The sequence below is a fragment of the Hoplias malabaricus genome, chromosome 1 (genome assembly GCF_029633855.1).
Source record: "Hoplias malabaricus isolate fHopMal1 chromosome 1, fHopMal1.hap1, whole genome shotgun sequence".
In the NCBI taxonomy this organism is placed as follows: domain Eukaryota; kingdom Metazoa; phylum Chordata; class Actinopteri; order Characiformes; family Erythrinidae; genus Hoplias; species Hoplias malabaricus.
Window position 1 is genome coordinate 7854424 of NC_089800.1, and position 19983 is coordinate 7874406.

At 44.6% G+C, this 19983-nt stretch overlaps 1 protein-coding gene across 1 annotated transcript in view; it reads left to right on the forward strand.

Annotated features, from left to right (window-relative positions):
- The window catches only part of oxr1a (oxidation resistance 1a), a 204663-nt gene that overhangs the window by 134775 nt on the left and 49905 nt on the right, over positions 1-19983 (forward strand). Inside the window, exon 3 of the mRNA XM_066645433.1 lies at positions 5678-5766. Within this exon, the coding sequence (XP_066501530.1) occupies positions 5678-5766 (89 nt within the window). The remainder of the gene's footprint in view (positions 1-5677; positions 5767-19983) is intronic.

Consider the following 19983-nt stretch of genomic DNA (forward strand, 5'->3'; position numbering starts at 1 on the left):
CCAGTCTGTCTGCAAGACACTCGCCAGGACAACACATGCCTCCGTCGTTACTGTCAGAACTGTAAACAGTAGCAAAGCTGGCCTTCATCTCGTGTTTGTCTCTTAAATATTTTTACAGACTGATGTCCACCTGTTGCTCTGCATACTTTAACACTCCCCTTTCACCCTATCCTTCAATGGTCAGGACCACTACAAAGCGGGTATTAACTGAGTGGTGGATCATTCTGACACTGATGTGGTGGTAGTGGTGTGTTGTGCTCGTTGGTGTCAGCAGTGGATTGAGAATAGTCCACCAACCTAAAATAACCAGCCAGTGTCCATGAAGTGTCTGATGAAGGACTAGAGGGTGACTAACACACACTGCAGCGACAGATGAGCTACTGTCTTTGGTTTTACATCTACAAGGTGGACCAATCAGGGGGGAGTGTCTAAGAGAGTGGACACAGGGTTTAAAAACTCCAGTAGCAACTGCTGGGTCTGATCCACTTGTACCAGCAGAAGACAGTAACACTCCATCAAGGTGTCAGTGTCACTGCAGCGCTGAGAATGTTCCACCGCCAAACTTTGGCGTACTCTGTGGAGGTCCTGTGGTCGATCAGTCTGCATAGGTCTGTAAATCCTAAAGCGTGTGTTTGTGGGTATTGTTTCACTACAGGCAGATGTTCCCCGTCGCCTCCCTTTCACTATTTCACAGTGAAACAGAGCTAGAGTTTCTCATTTGCAGCACATTGCCCTTCGCTCGATTACCAGAGCCCAGGATTGTGCTGCGGCGCTCAGATTGGCAGACACTGTGTGAAATGACTAGTAAATGAATATCTTATTAAAAAGCGTGTCAGGCCAGTGGAGCTATGGAGATGGTTCAAGAGGAATGTTCCAGAACCCCGCCACTGACTCACTCCAGGGGGATTTACTGGAGCTGGTGTGTCTCTGTGCTCCCACACACTCACACACACATATTACACTCTTTGTTTTTGCTTTCAAGGCTGCTCTCATTGCAATGTGTGAAAGGCCTTTCTCAGTTCACCACGTGAGGTTTCTCGCCGCTGACCAATTTAAACCATGTATCTCCTAAAACCTGCTTAACTTTCAGTGGAAGTCAATGTAAAAAAGGTCCAGTCGTCATAAAATATTCACACAGTGTGAAGGACGGATTCAACCAAAAAATGGAGATGCATGTGTTTAATTGAACAGGAACAATATTTAACAGTATTTAATATTTAATTAATATTTGGTGCAGCAGGTAGTGTCGCAGTCACACAGCTCCAGGGGCCTGGAGGTTGTGGGTTCGATTCCCGCTCCGGGGGACTGTCTGTGAGGAGTGTGGTGTGTTCTCCCTGTGTCTGCGTGGGTTTCCTCCGGGTGACTGTCTGTGAGGAGTGTGGTGTGTTCTCCCTGTGTCTGCGTGGGTTTCCTCCGGGTGACTGTCTGTGAGGATTGTGGTGTGTTCTCCCTGTGTCTGCGTGGGTTTCCTCCGGGTGACTGTCTGTGAAGAGTGTGGTGTGTTCTCCCTGTGTCCGCGTGAAAACACACGTTGGTAGGTGAATTGGCAACTTAAAAGTGTCCGTAGGTGTGAATGTGTGTGTGTAGGTGTTGCCCTGTGAAGGACTGGCGCCCCCTCCAGGGTGTATTCCCGCCTTGCGCCCAATGATTCCAGGTAGGCTCTGGACCCACCGCGACCCTGAACTGGATAAGGGTTACAGATAATGAATGAATTTCTTGTTTATTTCTTACTTTCTTGCACTATTTTTGTTTCTTTTTCTGTTAGTTGTGTACATAAGTTGTGAAATGACGTATTCTGTTGATTTCTAAGCAAAGACATATGGCATTTTTCTACTGAATGCTGTTTACTCGACTCTACTCTCTTTTTGGTATCGGTTCATTTTTCCCCTACCACAGCCCCTGCCCCTGAAATGTAGCTGGTCTTTAACCAGAACAGCGTTACACACTGGGTTTATGTGCACACATTTTCACATGTGAAATTCCATTCATTTCAATGAGATTCGCAGCCACAGGTGAATTCCGAGTACACGATTTCTGGGCGAAGTTTCACGTCAGGTTTAACTTTGGTGAACTTTAACATGCGAATTTGAGTCCCCGACCAATAGCGTCACAATGGATCATGTGACCTCTCGCACGCCCTGTACTGTCTCTGCTCTCTCTGTTGTGGTTTCAAAATAGGAGATTTTATACAGCCTTTATGTGCATTACCAAATAAAACACAAAAATTCACAGGAAAAGTACAGCGAACAAGAACTTCTCATTTCAGTTACGACATTTCTGAATCAAACTGGAGGACAGCCTCTAACCGCCCCACGCTCATTTCCGCAGTCGACACGAAATACAAAAACCCACTGTGGGCGGGGCTTTAGGCTTTAATAGCTACAAGGGGTGGTAATGTTAAACGTTGTTTACTCCTCTTTTATTTGCGTGTTGGGACTGAACGCAGCTTAGCCGCACATGGGTTCAGACGGGTCAGTGGAGTTCGTTCCTTTCTTGTTGCAGCGTCCGATCCAAGGAGCGTTTGAACTTCTTCAGAAGACCATGGTGTAATTTCATGGGCTGACTTCTTAAGTCTCTAGTGTAGCTTGGAGATTTTATATATGGAGCCGTAATGCTCTCTGACCAATCAGAGCTCTGCAGCGTTTACATATCACGGTTTTACCCCTTCTTAGCTCACCTGGAGCCACTAGTGAGCAGGTACTAAAAATGTGCCTAATGGAAAAGCAAATAATCTTTTTTATGTAAACGTGAGTGAGTGAGTGAGTGAAGGTGTTATGTGAGTGAATGAATGAGTGACTGAATGAACGAGTGAGTGACTGAATGAATATGTGAGTGAATGAATGAGTGACTGAATGAATGAGTAACTGAATGAATATGTGAGTGAATGAATGTGTGAGTGACTGAATGAATGAGTGACTGAATGAATATGTGACTGAATGAATGAGTGAGTGACTGAATGAATGAGTGAGTGACTGAATGAATATGTGAGTGAATGAATGAGTGACTGAATGAATGAGTGACTGAATGAATATGTGAGTGAATGAATGTGTGAGTGACTGAATGAATGTGTGAGTGAATGAATGAGTGACTGAATGAACATGTGAGTGAATGAATGAGTGACTGAATGAATGAGTGAGTGACTGAATGAGTGACTGAATGAATATGTGAGTGAATGAATGTGTGAGTGACTGAATGAATGAGTGACTGAATGAATATGTGAGTGAATGAATGAGTGACTGAATGAATATGTGAGTGAATGAATGAGTGACTGAATGAATATGTGAGTGAATGAATGAGTGACTGAATGAATATGAGTGAATGAATATGTGAGTGTGATATTTATGTGAGTGAATATGTATGTGTATGTTATGTGAGTATGGGAATGAGTGTCTGAGTCAGTATGTGAATATGGTATTTGAGTGATTATGTATGTGAATCAGTGTCTGAGTGAATGATATTTATGTGAGTGAACGTGTTATGTGAGTTAGTGAATGAGTGATTGAGACAAAACTGTATTTGGTAGGTTTTAATGCTGATGTTAATTCATTCATTCATTATCTGTAACCCTTATCCAATTCAGGGTTGTGGGGGGGTCCAGAGCCTACCTGGAATCATTGGGCACAAGGCGGGAACACACCCTGGAGGGGGCGCGAGTCCTACACAGGGCAACACAGACACACACACACATTCACTCACACACTCACACCTACGGACACTTTTGAGTCGCCAATCCACCTACCAACGTGTGTTTTTGGACTGTGGGAGGAAACCGGAGCACCCGGAGGAAACCCACGCAGACACAGGGAGAACACACCGCACTCCTCACAGACAGTCACCCGGAGGAAACCCACGCAGAAACAGGGAGAACACACCACACTCCTCACAGACAGTCACCCGGAGGAAACCCACGCAGACACAGGGAGAACACACCACACTCCTCACAGACAGTCACCCGGAGCGGGAATCAAACCCACAACCTCCAGGTCCCTGGAGCTGTGTGACTGCGACACCTACCTGCTGCACCACCGTGCCGCCCTTGCTGATGTTAATGTACATTTGATTTGTTTATTTTTTTCATTGTTAATTAAACACAACAAAAATGTGTCCAAAGTACATAGTACAAGTCCATAAGTACATTGTGTTCTGTGTATTTAACCAAATCTGCAGAGACATTTGCACACCCAGTGCTTCAGTAACAGCCTCTTGCTGTGAGGAGTTGATTGCATTAAGCCATGAACACATGGGTGAGGTCTATCACTGTGATGTATGGCTTTGGAAGGTCACATTTGGAGAGCTGGTGTAAGCCCTAATTAGAGCGGAGACATATCTCCAAGAGAAACCCATTTGTTGTTGTGTTGCCATTCGTCTTGGAGTATTTGGGTAATGTTTAAAAATCAGCAGAAAACTCTAGGATTAAAGTATCAGCCTTGGATTTCACTATCAGTGCATCTTCTGCTCACAGAAGGGCAATCAAAGGCAAACAGGCGTCCTTCTTCCTCTGGATCCGTCTCCTCTCTGCCTTCCAAAGCCCCAGAAATAGCAGAGCTGCCGTATGACTCACGGTTCCACAGCTGAGCCTCGCTTTTTGTCACACAAACTCGTGTGAGGAACCTGTTAGCCTCTGGCCTGCTGCATACAGAACGCTCTACAGAGTGCCTCCTTACACTGCGTTCCATCAAGTAGAGGCGGGCGATACGATGAGGCCGTATCGCTATCGTGATACATGTTGTTGATATACCATTTGGTAGAATCGCGATTGAAAAATCTGGAGACATTCTCAATGCCAAGTGTCGGCCAGACGGGTGTACTGCTACCCCACCCCTCAGCATTTGGCTTTGTAGCAGTTCTCTGGTGACGGAGCTCTTTGCAGTGCTTAGGAGATCAGCAGGGGCATTTTGTCCGACACTGGTATCTGCTCTTACCAATGCTGGTTGTGGCTGAATGCAGACAAACCCTCACAGCAATCTTTCAACCTGCTCTTGCTGCGGTTGAAATGTCTCCCTGTGGATGTGGTCATCAGGTCATCGCATGATATTTCAGCCCTGATAGCAGCCCACACACATCCACCTCGAAGCTATAGATAACCTTCACTGTTTTAATAACACACACACAGTGGAGGTAGACAAGCTCCAACACACACACACACACACACACACACATACTTACTCCCATTCTCTCTCTCTCTTGCTTACTCACTCTATCTGCCACCCTTCAAGGAGGTTTAAGGTGCTCCTGAGTCTGCGAGACAGAAACAGCAAGAGCAAGGTGAAGGTGCTGTCATTGTGGCTGTGAAAGAGTGAGAGACACAGCGAGAGAGAGAGAGAGAGAGAGAGAGAGAGAGAGGAGTGAGTGAGTGAGCAAGTGAGAAAGGGAGGGAGGGAGAAGGGGGAGAGTGCAAGAGAGACTCAGTGAGATAAGAGAGAGAGAGAGAGAGGGAAGGAAGGAGGGAGGGAGGGGAAAGGGGGGAGAAGGAGGGGTGAGAGCGAGCGAGCGAGCAAGCGACAGAGAGAGAAAGAGTGCGAGGCGAGAGAGGATCGTCTCGCAGCGCTCCAGCTCTCAGCCCGGCGCTTGACGGATGAGCTGTCTGGCCGCGAGGCTGGGAAACGCGTCGGCTTGTTGTGAGCTGAGAGGAGGAGGATGAACGTAATGCGAACCTTGCCGTCTCGTCTGCTTTCAGATACGGGCCAGAAGAAGACGCCGGACAAGAAGGACGCCGCTAGCCGCCGCATGTCCTTCCAGCGACCCAAGGGGACCATTGAGTATTCTGTGAGTACAAGCTATTCTCTCTTGCTTGCGTAGTGTTCGTACGTGTCCAGAATGTTTCTCCTCCGGTGCTGGTACGCGCTGTCACTGAGGTGCATGTGCGCCCTTGTTGGGATCGGACGGAGAGTCTGATCTGGCGTCTTGTTTACAGCCAGCACATGTGTGTGTGTGTGTGTGTGTGTGTGTGTATGTGTGTGTGTGTGTGTGTGTGTATGTGTGTGTGTGTGCTCGGCGAAAAAGGGGGAAATATCAGGCGTCCACTTGGTTTACCAGGGGATTGTTGGTCAGCATAGTCATGTAGATTTGTTGTGGAAGGAGAAGCTTCTGGCTGTGAATGTTTGACGAGAGAGAGAGAGAGAGAGAGAGAGAGAGAGAGAGAGAGAGAGACTGTTTGTTTACAAAGCTGTTCCCACAGTTCTCTGCATGCTTGTGAGTGAAAGAATGCAGTGGTGCTTATCAACAACACAGACTACCACAAATCACCAGTGACCTTCCATCCGCAATAGTGTTCCTATTGATTTGATGCTCTGAGAGAGAGAGAGATGCATGGATGGATAGATAGATATGCAGGGGATAAATAAACAGAGGGAGAGAGTGATAGATTGAACCACAGAGAGCTAGAGAAGCATGGATAAAGAGAGAGGAAAAGAGAGGTCGCAGAGAGAGGGATTGACTCCGAAATAGAGGGAGGTAAAAGGGTAACATGGAGAGAAAGAAAAAGAAGCGTGGAGGGAGAGAGAGAGGAGTGAAGGAATGTTAAGAGGTTTTGCTGGAGAGAGAAAGAGAGTAAGAGGAGGAATGGAAAGAGAGATAGAGAGAGAGAAGCTTTGGAGCTGAAAATGGAGCTGTGTTCTTGAAATGACCCTCAGATTTCCAGCTGCAGACAGGCGGCTCTTCTCCGGCTGCGGGATGTAGCTGCGTGTTGAGACACTGCCCGGTGACCAGGGCTATCACTGAGCCCAGCAGATTGGAACACAACCCAGATCATAAGAGGCACCAGGAAGCACCAGACTGGGCCATCTGTGCCATACCACCCCCCTCACCCCTGTGGCCCCGGGTCACCAGAGTCCCCCAGCACCCCTCCGAGGCCTCCAACAGTCGGGCTTCATTCCAATCCACACCACACCCTCTTCAGCCATCTCTCACTTCTCTCGTGCCACCTTCAGCCACAAATCCGTCAGTGTCTGAGGTGAATGATTGACACAGGGCTGTTGTCTTCCTCACTGGAGCATGAAAAGGGCACAAGACTTCAATGAAGGATTCATGAAGGGGTGAGAGAGGTAGATGGACTGTGGTCTCTGGGGAGGGAGGGAGGGAGGGGGGAGAAAAAGAGGAGGAGCTTTGCCAGCCTCTACTTGGCCACCATACTTTGGTTTGGAATTGTGGATTTCAGGTTAAACTTGTAAGGACACAAAGCTATATGAGTACTAGGACCAGTAATTTATAACTCGTGATGGGTTTCACCAGTAGATATAATCCCTTGTTGTATATTGGAGGGGGCAGTGATCCAAAAATGCAAATGATTATTGGACCGGTATCAGCAGATAATGATGTATTAGATGTCCAAACAAAGTCAGTGTCAGGTAGAAAGGGGTATGACTCTACACCCTCCCAACGTGATACCTTGATAGAGTAAAGGTCGATTTATACTTAACGGCAAGGGCCCTACGCCTTTGAGAGTGTTTACACTTCTGCGTTGGTGTCTGCCTCGCCCTGCAATTACACCCCCCCACCACTAGGGCTGAATCTCAAACATCTTCCCCTACACTATGTAGTGCACAATATAGAGGTGTAGTAGAGTTACTTTTATGAATCTTTAAAGTGCACTATTTAGGGACTATGTATGGGACACAATGTAATTTACCGACATACGGTTTTAGACGTTTATTGCGATATACGGTATTACCATGGGGAGGGTGTGGGTGTGTGGGGGGTGCACTTTCGAGCTGCACTGAGTGTTTGTGCTGTGTTTCAATGACTGTTTTTGGAGGAAGAGAAAAGTTCAGAAATAAGCAAACTAAGATGGTTCTACACTGTTTAGAAGCAGAGCTTCTAAGAAACATGCACTTGGTTTAGCACACCACAGCACATCATTTTCCAGCGAACTGAGGCTCAAAACACACATAATTACAGGATAAAGCCTCATATCTGTGAGCACAAAGTCGAGTGAAGGGCCTTCTGAGAATTTTGTCTGGTTTCATCCTTCTTCCTCTTTTAAGGCTAAGAGAGTTTGAGCTAAACTCAAAACTGTGGTGGGCTACTGCGCTTGTTTTTCTCCACCGGTTTTCACATGGTGTGTGACATCAGCAGTCACTGAGCTCCCACAGCGCCCCCTCCCTGTGGCTCACTTAAATGCACAAAAATGTTTGGCTATTTTCTTAAACACATAGAACAGAAATTAGACACAACACACACGTCATAAACACCGCCCTCGTTTTGAGATACCATCCACATTTTCAAATACCGCGATATACGGTATTATCGTTATCGTCCAACCCTAGTGCCACGAAAGAAACACATACAAATCCGACACGTTTTTCCTGAGTGGTCATTGTTTCCCAGAGACGTTTGAATTTCGACATGTTCAATGTTCAATATTTTTATTCATCCCTGAAGTCCACACCATGTCAGAGGTAATCTTTCACCATGAATTTGCTGCTGTCTGTTTCTCTGTGTGCAGAGGAGAGGAGTTCATGTTTCTGTACGTCTTTGGTTCAACATAAACAATGTCCATCCGACTACTGACCAATCACAGTCTGTGGTCTGCATTGATGTGACCCGTAGTTACATTTCTGGAGAGGTGTGTGTCTGGCTACAGCGTAGGATTTGCATGTCAATAGGTAATAGTGGATTGTGGGAGGAGCACCTGGAGGAGACCCAAGTAGACACATGAAGAACACACCAAAGGTGACTAGTGAACCCAGGATCCCAAGGTCTTAGAGCTTTGTAGCAGCGACACTACCTCTTGCACAACTTTAACCTCCCAGGTTAAAGATTGACCACTTCAAAATCATTGTGACGTTTCTCTGACCGGTAGCAGGGAGATTAGAGCCGCTGTCGATGCTACTCTGTGCTCAGCACTGCAGAAACTGCACTATGTTTGGAGACGACTAATAACTGAGAAGAAAATGAGACAAAAACTGTGGATAAACAAAAATAGAAAAACAAAAACTACAACAATAAAAGATTGCAGAGCGCTTAAATGTACCACTCTGTGCCAAAAGTTTCCATCGACTGACGGAGGCCGTCTTATCTTTAACCCTTATCTACAGTTCATTTCTTCATTAGCGCCACTGTTGATAAGTTTGTAATCTCCCATTGGCCGGAACAGAAGCGAGCCTCACTCTCATATCGGGGAAGACAATCTTTGTCTCTGGAGAAGTGGAAGGAAAAAGAAAGGAGGAAAGGAGAACAGCTCTAGTGCGGCAGCCCCTGCTGAAAGAGCCAGCTGGTTCAGCTAGGTCCACCCACCGGCTCAACCAGAACCAATTAACACAGGGTTTGGACTCCAGGAAGGAGATGGAAGGTTGTCTGCTTCTATTCGAGGGACACAAGTGCTCCGGCAGCAATGGGCTGAATGCTAACAGTCTTCCAGCTTCAGATTCAGAGAGAAAGGTCGTCTAGACCTCTTAAGCTCGGAGGAGACAGCTGGGGTGCGGATTATGAAGCTTATTTTTCTAAAAAGATGATTGCTTTACGGACTCCTGTGAAGAGTCATTAGCACGATACCTACAAAGCAGTGCAGCTGATTAGAGAGTAGGTGATGGAACTGTGTTCCTGGTGGTGTTCTTTCTGTATGTTTTTTTTTTTTTTTTTGGGATTCGCAGGTTGCACACTACATGATTTTTAGCTCCACTTTTGCCATTTCCACAAATCTTCCAATCAGAAGCCATTTCCTGGTCAGGAGGTGAACTGGAGTCGATTGTCACAGGGATAATCTGGGAGTGTGAGAGCAATGGCCAGTCAATCCTAGTCAATTCCAGTCGAGCTTCATACATGCTTGATTTTTACGACTGAAACCAAGAGGAGCTCCTCTAACGTGAGACGACTTGTGACACAATCACCGTGATGACCATGAGTGGATAGCAGCCTTGTAAATGACAGATTGGTGGTACAAATGTACACGTCAGATTACAGACTATATACACATCAGACTGCAGACTATATACACATCAGATTACAGACTATATACACATCAGACTGCAGACTATATGCACATCAGATTACAGACTATATACACATCAGACTGCAGACTATATACACATCAGACCGCAGACTATATACACATCAGACTGCAGACTGTATACACATCAGATTATAGACTATATACACATCAGACTGCAGACTATATGCACAGCAGATTACAGACTATATACACATCAGACTGCAGACTGTATACACATCAGATTATAGACTATATACACATCAGACTGCAGACTATGTACACATCAGATTACAGACTACATACACATCAGACTGCTGACTATAAACACATTAGACTGCAGACTACATACACATTAGACTGCAGACTATATACACATCAGACTGCAGACTATATACACATCAGACTGCAGACTATATACACATCAGACTGCTGACTATATACACATCAGACTGCAGACTATATACACATCAGACTGCAGACTATATACACATCAGATTACAGACTATATACACATCAGACTGCAGACTATGTACACATCAGACTGCTGACTATATACACATCAGACTGCAGACTATATACACATCAGACTGCAGACTATATACACATCAGATTACAGACTATATACACATCAGATTACAGACTATGTACACATCAGATTACAGACTATATACACATCAGACTGCAGACTATGTACACATCAGACTGCAGACTATGTACACATCAGACTGCAGACTATATACACATCAGACTGCAGACTATATACACATCAGATTACAGACTATATACACATCAGACTGCAGACTATGTACACATCAGACTGCAGACTATATACACATCAGATTACAGACTATATACACATCAGACTGCAGACTATATACACATCAGACTGCAGACTATATACACATCAGACTGCAGACTATATACACATCAGACTGCAGACTATATACACATCAGACTGCAGACTATGTACACATCAGATTGCAGACTATATACACATCAGACTGCAGACTATATACACATCAGACTGCAGACTATATACACACCAGACTACTAACTATATACATATCAGATTACAGACTGTATACACATCAGACTGCAGACTGTATACACATTAGACTGCAGACTATATACACATCAGACTGCTGACTATAAACACATTAGACTGCAGACTATATACACATCAGACTGCAGACTGTATACACACCAGACTACTGACTGTATACACATCAGATTACAGACTGTATACACATCAGACTGCAGACTGAATGCACATTAGACTGCAGACTATATACACATCAGACTGCAGACTATATACACATCAGACTGCAGACTATATACACATCAGACTGCAGACTATATACACACCAGATTACTGACTATATACATATCAGATTACAGACTATATACACATCAGACTGCAGACTATGTACACATCAGACTGCAGACTATGTACACATCAGACTGTAGACTATATACACATCAGACTGCAGACTATATACACATCAGATTACAGATTATATACACATCTGACTGCAGACTATATACACATCAGATTACAGATTATATACACATCTGACTGCAGACTATATACACATCAGATTACAGATTATATACACATCAGACTGCAGACTATATACACATCAGACCGCAGACTATATACACATCAGACTGCAGACTATATACACATCAGACTGCAGACTATATACACACCAGACTGCAGACTATATACACATCAGATTACAGATTATATACACATCTGACTGCAGACTATATACACATCAGATTACAGATTATATACACATCAGACTGCAGACTATATACACATCAGACTGCAAACTATATACACATCAGACTGCAGACTATATACACACCACACTACTGACTATATACATATCAGATTACAGACTGTATACACATCAGACTGCAGACTGTATACACATTAGACTGCAGACTATATACACATCAGACTGCTGACTATAAACACATTAGACTGCAGACTATATACACATCAGACTGCTGACTATAAACACATTAGACTGCAGACTATATACACATTAGACTGCAGACTATATACACATCAGACTGCAGACTATATACACACCAGACTGCTGACTATATACACATCAGATTACAGACTGTATACACATCAGACTGCAGACTGTATACACATTAGACTGCAGACTATATACACATCAGACTGCTGACTATAAACACATCAGACTGCAGACTATATACACATCAGACTGCAGACTATATACACATTAGACTGCAGACTATATACACATCAGACTGCAGACTATATACACACCAGACTGCTGACTATATACACATCAGATTACAGACTGTATACACATCAGACTGCAGACTATAAACACATTAGACTGCAGACTGTATACACATTAGACTGCAGACTATATACACATCAGACTGCAGACTATATACACACCAGACTGCTGACTATATACACATCAGATTACAGACTGTATACACATCAGACTGCTGACTATAAACACATTAGACTGCAGACTGTATACACATCAGACTGCAGACTGTATACACATTAGACTGCAGACTATATACACATCAGACTGCTGACTATAAACACATTAGACTGCTGACTATAAACACATTAGACTTCAGACTATATACACATCAGACTGTAGACTATATACACATCAGACCGCTGACTATACACATCAGACTGCAGACTATATACACATCAGACTGCTGACTATAAACACATTAGACTGCAGACTATATACACATTAGACTGCAGACTATATACACATCAGACTGCAGACTATATACACACCAGACTGCTGACTATATACACATCAGATTACAGACTGTATACACATCAGACTGCTGACTATAAACACATTAGACTGCAGACTGTATACACATCAGACTGCAGACTGTATACACATTAGACTGCAGACTATATACACATCAGACTGCTGACTATAAACACATTAGACTGCTGACTATAAACACATTAGACTTCAGACTATATACACATCAGACTGTAGACTATATACACATCAGACCGCTGACTATACACATCAGACTGCTGACTATATACACATCAGACTGCTGACTATATACACATCAGACTGCTGACTATAAACACATCAGACTGCTGACTATAAACACATCAGACTGCTGAATATATACACATCAGACTGCTGACTATATACACATCAGACTGCTGACTATATACACATCAGACTGCTGACTATATACACATCAGACCGCAGACTATAAACACATCAGATTGCAGACTATATACATATCAACAATTAAAAAAAAAAACAAGATAAAAATGCTTGCACCTGACCCATTGAAGCAAATTTTTTTTAATTGAATTGCACATTTGCACAATTTCATCTTCCCCCCAAGAGAGTGTAGCCAGATTTAATACTTGAGGATATTTACAGTACAAGCCTCGTCATTGAACTACGAAGGGCAAAAAAACAAAAACAAAATATTTGTTCATTAATTGTAATCAGGGTAAATCGTGATTTTGATTTGCAGTCGTGTTGCCCAGCACTACATTTTACCAGCCAGAACTTCATTCATTGTTTTGTTGGTTTGTTGTTTGTTTTGTTTTTGGTTTTTTTTAGGTATTTTTCCCTTCTTTTCTATTTCTAAACATATACCAACAATGCCAGTTTCCACAATGATGTAGATATTGCATGGCATCTGTGTCTAATGGTGAGCGAATCAGTCTTGATGAGTGAAGGATCTTGGTTTGATCCCCTCGACCAGCAGGAAAATTGGGGAGGGCTAAGTGAAGGAACAGCAGTGTCTCCTCCCTCGGCATCCATGGCTGATGTGCCCTTGAGCAAGGCACCTAAGTTCTAACTGCTCTCCGGGAGCTGGGATGGTTGCCCATGGCTGGAACTGGAGTGCCATCCTCTATACCATCCAGGCTTTGGCACATACAGATGGCAGAGTGCCATGCTGACTGCTCGGAGGTGTGCCAGGTGCTCGTGTTGGTCGGGACCAGCTAATCAGCCTGAATGTTTCCCTGGAGAACTTTCTCCTCCACCTTCCTTCAGTTCCAGTGAGTGCTATTCAAGCTAAGCTATAGCTATAACACAGCTGCCCCCAACCCCCCCCGCAATAATGACACTTGGACTGGGTGCCTTAAACATTACTTTGATGAAGAGCTTGGTTTCTCCTTGTGTGTTCCACTCATGGTGGTCTTGGAGTTGTAGCTGATTGTATCTTTAAAGGAGACATATTCTCCTCCATGCCAAGTTCTGTCTGTTTAAGTTAGAAGATATTTTTACTCTGTTTAAAATTTCCCCATGGGTTGAAAAAGTCCATCCTCCGCTGTCTTGTAAACAATGGCGTCGTTGCTAGGTTACGTGTACTTTGCGGAGTAATACCAGAAGCGCTTCGGTTAGAGTTCCACTGTCATGCAATATTGCCATTCCTGGAATGTCTCTCCGCCAATCACATTGCAGGGGCAGGATTAACTCTGTAGTAGTATCGGAAATCGGCATCTGCCCAGAATTCCGATATGTGCATATCTCTAGTATAACCAGTTTACTTTCAGCTTCGGTTACTGTTTCTCTAGATGTGCTGTTGATCATTCTTCTTGTTTTGCTGGCGCTGAAAAACGTGTGACCTTGCCCTTGCTATCTTTCTCCTTTCTAGGTCTTATCTCAGCGCTTCGGTATCTACTCGGGTCCGTGGAATTGACCTTGTGTCCTTCTTTATTGGTGAATACCACCCATCTGAGCTCGGGCAAGGAGCCATCCCTCTCTCCCTCTCCCAGTGTCGTCTGAAGGACAGAATGTCACATCTCGGTGAGAGCGCGGAGCTAAATTTAGGCCTGTAAATGATCAGCGGCACAGTTAGCCACCACATACCGTGAGGCTAGTAACGACAATGTCTCTATGGCAACTGTCCTGCTGAAGCAGCTAACGTTAGGTGCTTTCTCCTCTGACGCCACATTCTGCTTGATTACACCAAACTGAAGTATTGTTTCCAGTGTGATGGCGTTCATGCCTTGTGTTGATTATAAGCCGTCCCTTCATCTCCTTAAAGCTTTGGTGAGAAATCAGATGGACCAGATGTGAGGGGAAAAGATTTCTTGTTTATTTATTATTTTTGACATTTTTTACATAAAGAGGAAGGTGTGGTGGAGCAGGTAGGGTCTCTGTCACACAGCTGCAGTGTCCTGGGGTTGTGGGTTCCAATACAGCATAGGTCACTGTCTGTGAAGAGTTGTGTGTGTTCTCCCTGTGTCTGCATGGGTTTCCTCCGGGTGCTCCGGTTTCCTCCCATGGTCCAAAAACACATGTTGGTGGGTGGATTGGCGACTCAAAAGTGTCCACAGTTGTGAGTGAGTTAGTGAAGGACTGGCGCCCCCTCCTGGCCTTGTGCCCAGTGGTTCTGGGTAGGGATGGGCACTATACACATTTTTCATACGGTCATATCTCAAAATATTATCTCAGTATACGGTATTACCGTGGGGAGGGGGTGCTCTGTCAGGCTGCGCTGAGCCTTATATCTGTGAACACAAAGTTGAGTGAATTTAGCTAAACACAGTTGAAACACCGTCAAACCTGACAGTGCCCACCGACACACGTGTTGACGATAAGAACCTGTTTCTGAGAGAGTACATTTTAGCAACTGGTGCTGGAGGAACAGAAATGTTCCATAAAATAAGTGAAATAAGGCGGTTCTACACTGTTTAGAAGCACAGCTGGCTCTCACGCCACAGCAGATTTTTCAGCGAACTGAGGCTCAAAACACACATATTTAGAGAATAAAGCCATATACCTGTGGGCACAAAGTTGAGTAAAGGTTGTGTGTTTACAGCATTCTTCGTCTGTCTTTTCACCAAAATTCAGTGCTAAATGCTAAACTGCAGTGGGCTACCGGGCTTGTGTTTTTCTTCACCCGTTTTCAGACCGTGACATCAGCAGTCATTGAGCTCCCACAGCGCCCCCTCCCTGTGGCTCTTTTAAATGCACATGAACATTTTAGCCGACTTTTAAAGACACAGAACAGAAATTAGACAGCCCCTACACGTCATATATACCACCCTCATTTTGAGATACCGTTCACATTTTTAAACACCGCAATGTACAGTATTATCGTTATACCGCCCAACCCTAGTTCCGGGTAGACTCCGGACCCACCGCTACCCTGAACCGGATAAGCACTTACAGACAATGAATGAATGAATGAACACAGTTAAGTGGACAGCCTGTGTGAAAGTGTCCATCGGTGTGAGTAACTACGTGAGTGTGTGATACTCTGTGATGTACTGGGTAATCTGTAATGATCTGAATGATCTGGGATGCTTTTAGGCTGTTGTTGAATGTGTTATTGTGTTTGTGTGTGTGTGTGTGTGTGCATGTCGAGAACTCGTGTTTTTTCCTCTTGCACTAATGCTTGTGTGTGATGCGAATCAGCAGCTGTTAGTGCGCGGATAAACCCGCTGTGGTTGATCACTCTGACAGGCAAGTATGGCGTTTCTCTCATGGGCACTCACAGACCCCACCAGCCGTCCAGATGCTGCTCGTAAATATCCCTCATCCAGAACTTAAAAGCAAACATGGCTGTCATCAACAAGCAATGAAATACATGGGGGGGGCTCAGCTATTAAGTAGAGATGGTGCCATAGACACCCACTTTTTACAGCAGGATCAGTTCAGGAACCTTGAGCATCAGCCGATACCAGTATGGGTCCTGTTGCCTCCACGCTCTGAGACCAGGAGAGCACAAATGACCTCGCTGTCTTTGGTGGGTTGGGAAATATTGGGCAGTTAGTATTCTCCTCTAACTGTGTTGAGCTGTGCAGTGGTATTTTTTATTATTATTAAAGTATAAAGTATTAATATCGCCCTCCCCAGGGTGTGTTCCCGCCAGATTCCTACAGTAAACACACATGCCAGTTGTTCCCTGTGTCTTAGAAACTGTGTTTTTAGGGCAACTGTGGATTTCCATTATATTTTTTGGCTTTTTTGTTCAATACAACATTTATAACAGGTTTGTTTTTGTGAATAATATTCAGTAAAAAAAAGCTGTGATTAAGCTTTAGTATCTAATTATCTTGGAGATTCAAATACTGCACCTCAAAACACACACACACTTTATACATTATGGAGGAGGGGAGATAAGTGTCAGTTACCACTTACTTCTGCACAGGAGAGAATGTAAACTATCCAGATCTGTCACATGAGCTGCAGACGCCCAAGCTATGGGGCCATCAAGAGACTGTAGCCAGTTGTGCTCTCTAAGGCTCCCGTACGTGGACAGTGGAAGCACCACTTGGCGTCGAACCAGGGCCAGCGCTTAGCTGTTGCACCACTGTGTGAAATTACTACTGCGTTCTACTTCAAGTTTAGCCCCAGAGTAACAGCCAGGATTAAATAAACATGATTTGTTCGTACATCAGTGAAATACTAGGGAATCTGGGCTTCTTCGACAGAGCTCTGTGGTTTTGTGGCATGCTCTTTTTCCCGTGTTACTCTGATGAATTTATTATTAAACAGTAACTGATTATATTTTCCACTTGATTGTGTAAGGCGTCATGCGTGCTCCAGCTCAGGGCCTGTATCCGCAGCTACTCATGCTGTTCTAAATAGGTCTGTGTGACTTATTACCGCACACTCATCATCAGCTGTTTCACCTTAAAATACTTAGTGAGAACAGGCGTGGGATATTTTTATGGCACTTTTTTTTACATTAAATATGCAGTATAATATACAACAGAGCATGATATGTCCTGTAAACACTAATAAAGCACCATTAAAGGAGACACATTCTACCCCTTTTCCACAGGTTAACATTGTTCTAGGGTCTTACTGAAATGTCTGACCTGCTTTCACCAAAATCCCACAAGGATCAAACCCCACAGCAGCGTTCTCCCCCTGTCTAAACAGCTCTGTTCAGAAAGCCCTCTTTCAGCACATGTTCCTGTAAATGATAATGAGCCACACACAGCTCAGTTCAACGCGAAATCCCAGGAGTGAGCAGGAGCTCTGCGTTTTAGCCGGTTTTGCTTGGTTGTATTTTGTCTTAAAATATATCATAATAATAAAGATATAATACATACAGTACCAGTCACCTGGAATGATTTTCAGTGAACAGCTGTGGCCTCGTCGAGAGTTAATTTGTAGAACCTGCTCACCTTCTTAATGTGTTTGAGACCATAACTGGGGTTGTGCAGAGGTAGGGGCTGGTACACAGCTCTATACAGTGAATAGCCCTATTTCACCAGTGAGATATGTCCAAATGTTTGGCCGGTACTGTACATAATAATACACCCCCACAGAATTATCAAAATGGAAGCCATTAAAGGGACCATATGCAAGAAAACTAAACAGAAGAGCTGGATATTTTGCATAAATGGTATATTTGTAAAATATTACGGAAATGGTGCTGCTAATGTCACTTCCACACAGCTCCGGAGTCTCTGGATCTGGGTTTAAACCTCACATAGAGTCACTGTCCGTGAGGATTGTGGTGTGTTCCATCTGTGTGGGTTTCCTCCATGTGCTCCAGTTGTGTGAGTCACTGGGTGAGTGTGTGAAAATGTCCACAGATCAGAGGATGTGTGTGACAGGGTCAGTGTGAGAAACTGTCCACAGGTGTGAGTGTGTGCGTGACAGGGTAAGTGTGTGTAAGTGCACAGGTGTGAGTGAGTGTATGAAACTGCACAGGTCTGAGTGTGTGAGTGACAGGGTGAGTGTGTAAAACTGTCCACAGGTGTGAGTGTGTGACAGGGTAAGTGTGTGTAAGTGCACAGGTCTGAGTGACTGTGTGAGTGTGTGAAACTGCACAGGTCTGAGTGTGTGAATGACAGGGTGAGTGTGTAAAACTGTCCACAGGTGTGAGTGACTGGGTGAGTGTGTGAAACTGCACAGGTCTGAGTGTGTGAGTGACAGGGTGAGTGTGTAAAACTGTCCACAGGTGTGAGTGTGTGACAGGGTAAGTGTGTGTAAGTGCACAGGTCTGAGTGACTGTGTGAGTGTGTGAAACTGCACAGGTCTGAGTGTGTGAATGACAGGGTGAGTGTGTAAAACTGTCCACAGGTGTGAGTGACTGGGTGAGTGTGTGAAACTGCACAGGTCTGAGTGTGTGAGTGACAGGGTGAGTGTGTGAAACTGTCCACAGGTGTGAGTGTGTGAAACTGTCCACAGGTGTGAGTGAGTGAAACTGTCCACAGGTGTGAGTGTGTGAGTGACTGTGTGAGTGTGTGAAACTGTCCACAGGTGCGAGTGTGTGTGACTGGGTTAGTGTGTGTAAGTGTCCACAGGTGTGAGTGACTGGGTGAATGTGTGAAAGTGCACAGGTGTGAGTGTGTGTGTGACAGGGTTAGTGTGTGTAAGTGTCCACAGGTGTGAGTGACTGGGTGAATGTGTGAAAGTGCACAGGTGTGAGTGTGTGTGTGACAGGGTTAGTGTGTGTAAGTGTCCACAGGTGTGAGTGACTGGGTGAATGTGTGAAACTGCACAGGTGTGAGTGTGTGAAATTGTCCACAGGGTGAGTGTGTGAAATTGTCCACAGTGTGAGTGTGTGTGACAGGGTGAGTGTGTGAAATTCTCCGCAGGTGCGAGTGTGTGTGACAGGGTGAGTGTGGGAAATTGTTCACAGGTGTGAGTGTGTGTGTGACAGGGTGAATGTGTGAAGTTGTCCACAGGTTTCCGTGTGGGTGAGTGACTGAGTGAGTGTATGTAATTGTCCACAGACATGAATGTGTGTGACAGGGTGAGTGTGTGAAATTTCCCACAGGTTTGTGTGTGTGTGTGTGTGTGTGAGTGACTGGGTGAGGGTGTTAAATCGGGTGTTGAATGCATGAGTAACCGGTGCGTCTGTGTGCGTCCAGAGTAGCGTAATCATCAGCATTACGTAAGCAAAACAGATCTCCAGTTCTGTCACCACAGCTCTAAGAATACCCCCTCGCTCTGAATGTGCGTTGTCTTTGTCTTTCTTTGTGACTGAATGAGACGGAGAGAGACCTTTAAGAAAAGAAAAAACAAAAAAGGAAAGTTGTGGCGCCTCTCTCCAGATGGAAAGCGTCAGCAGTC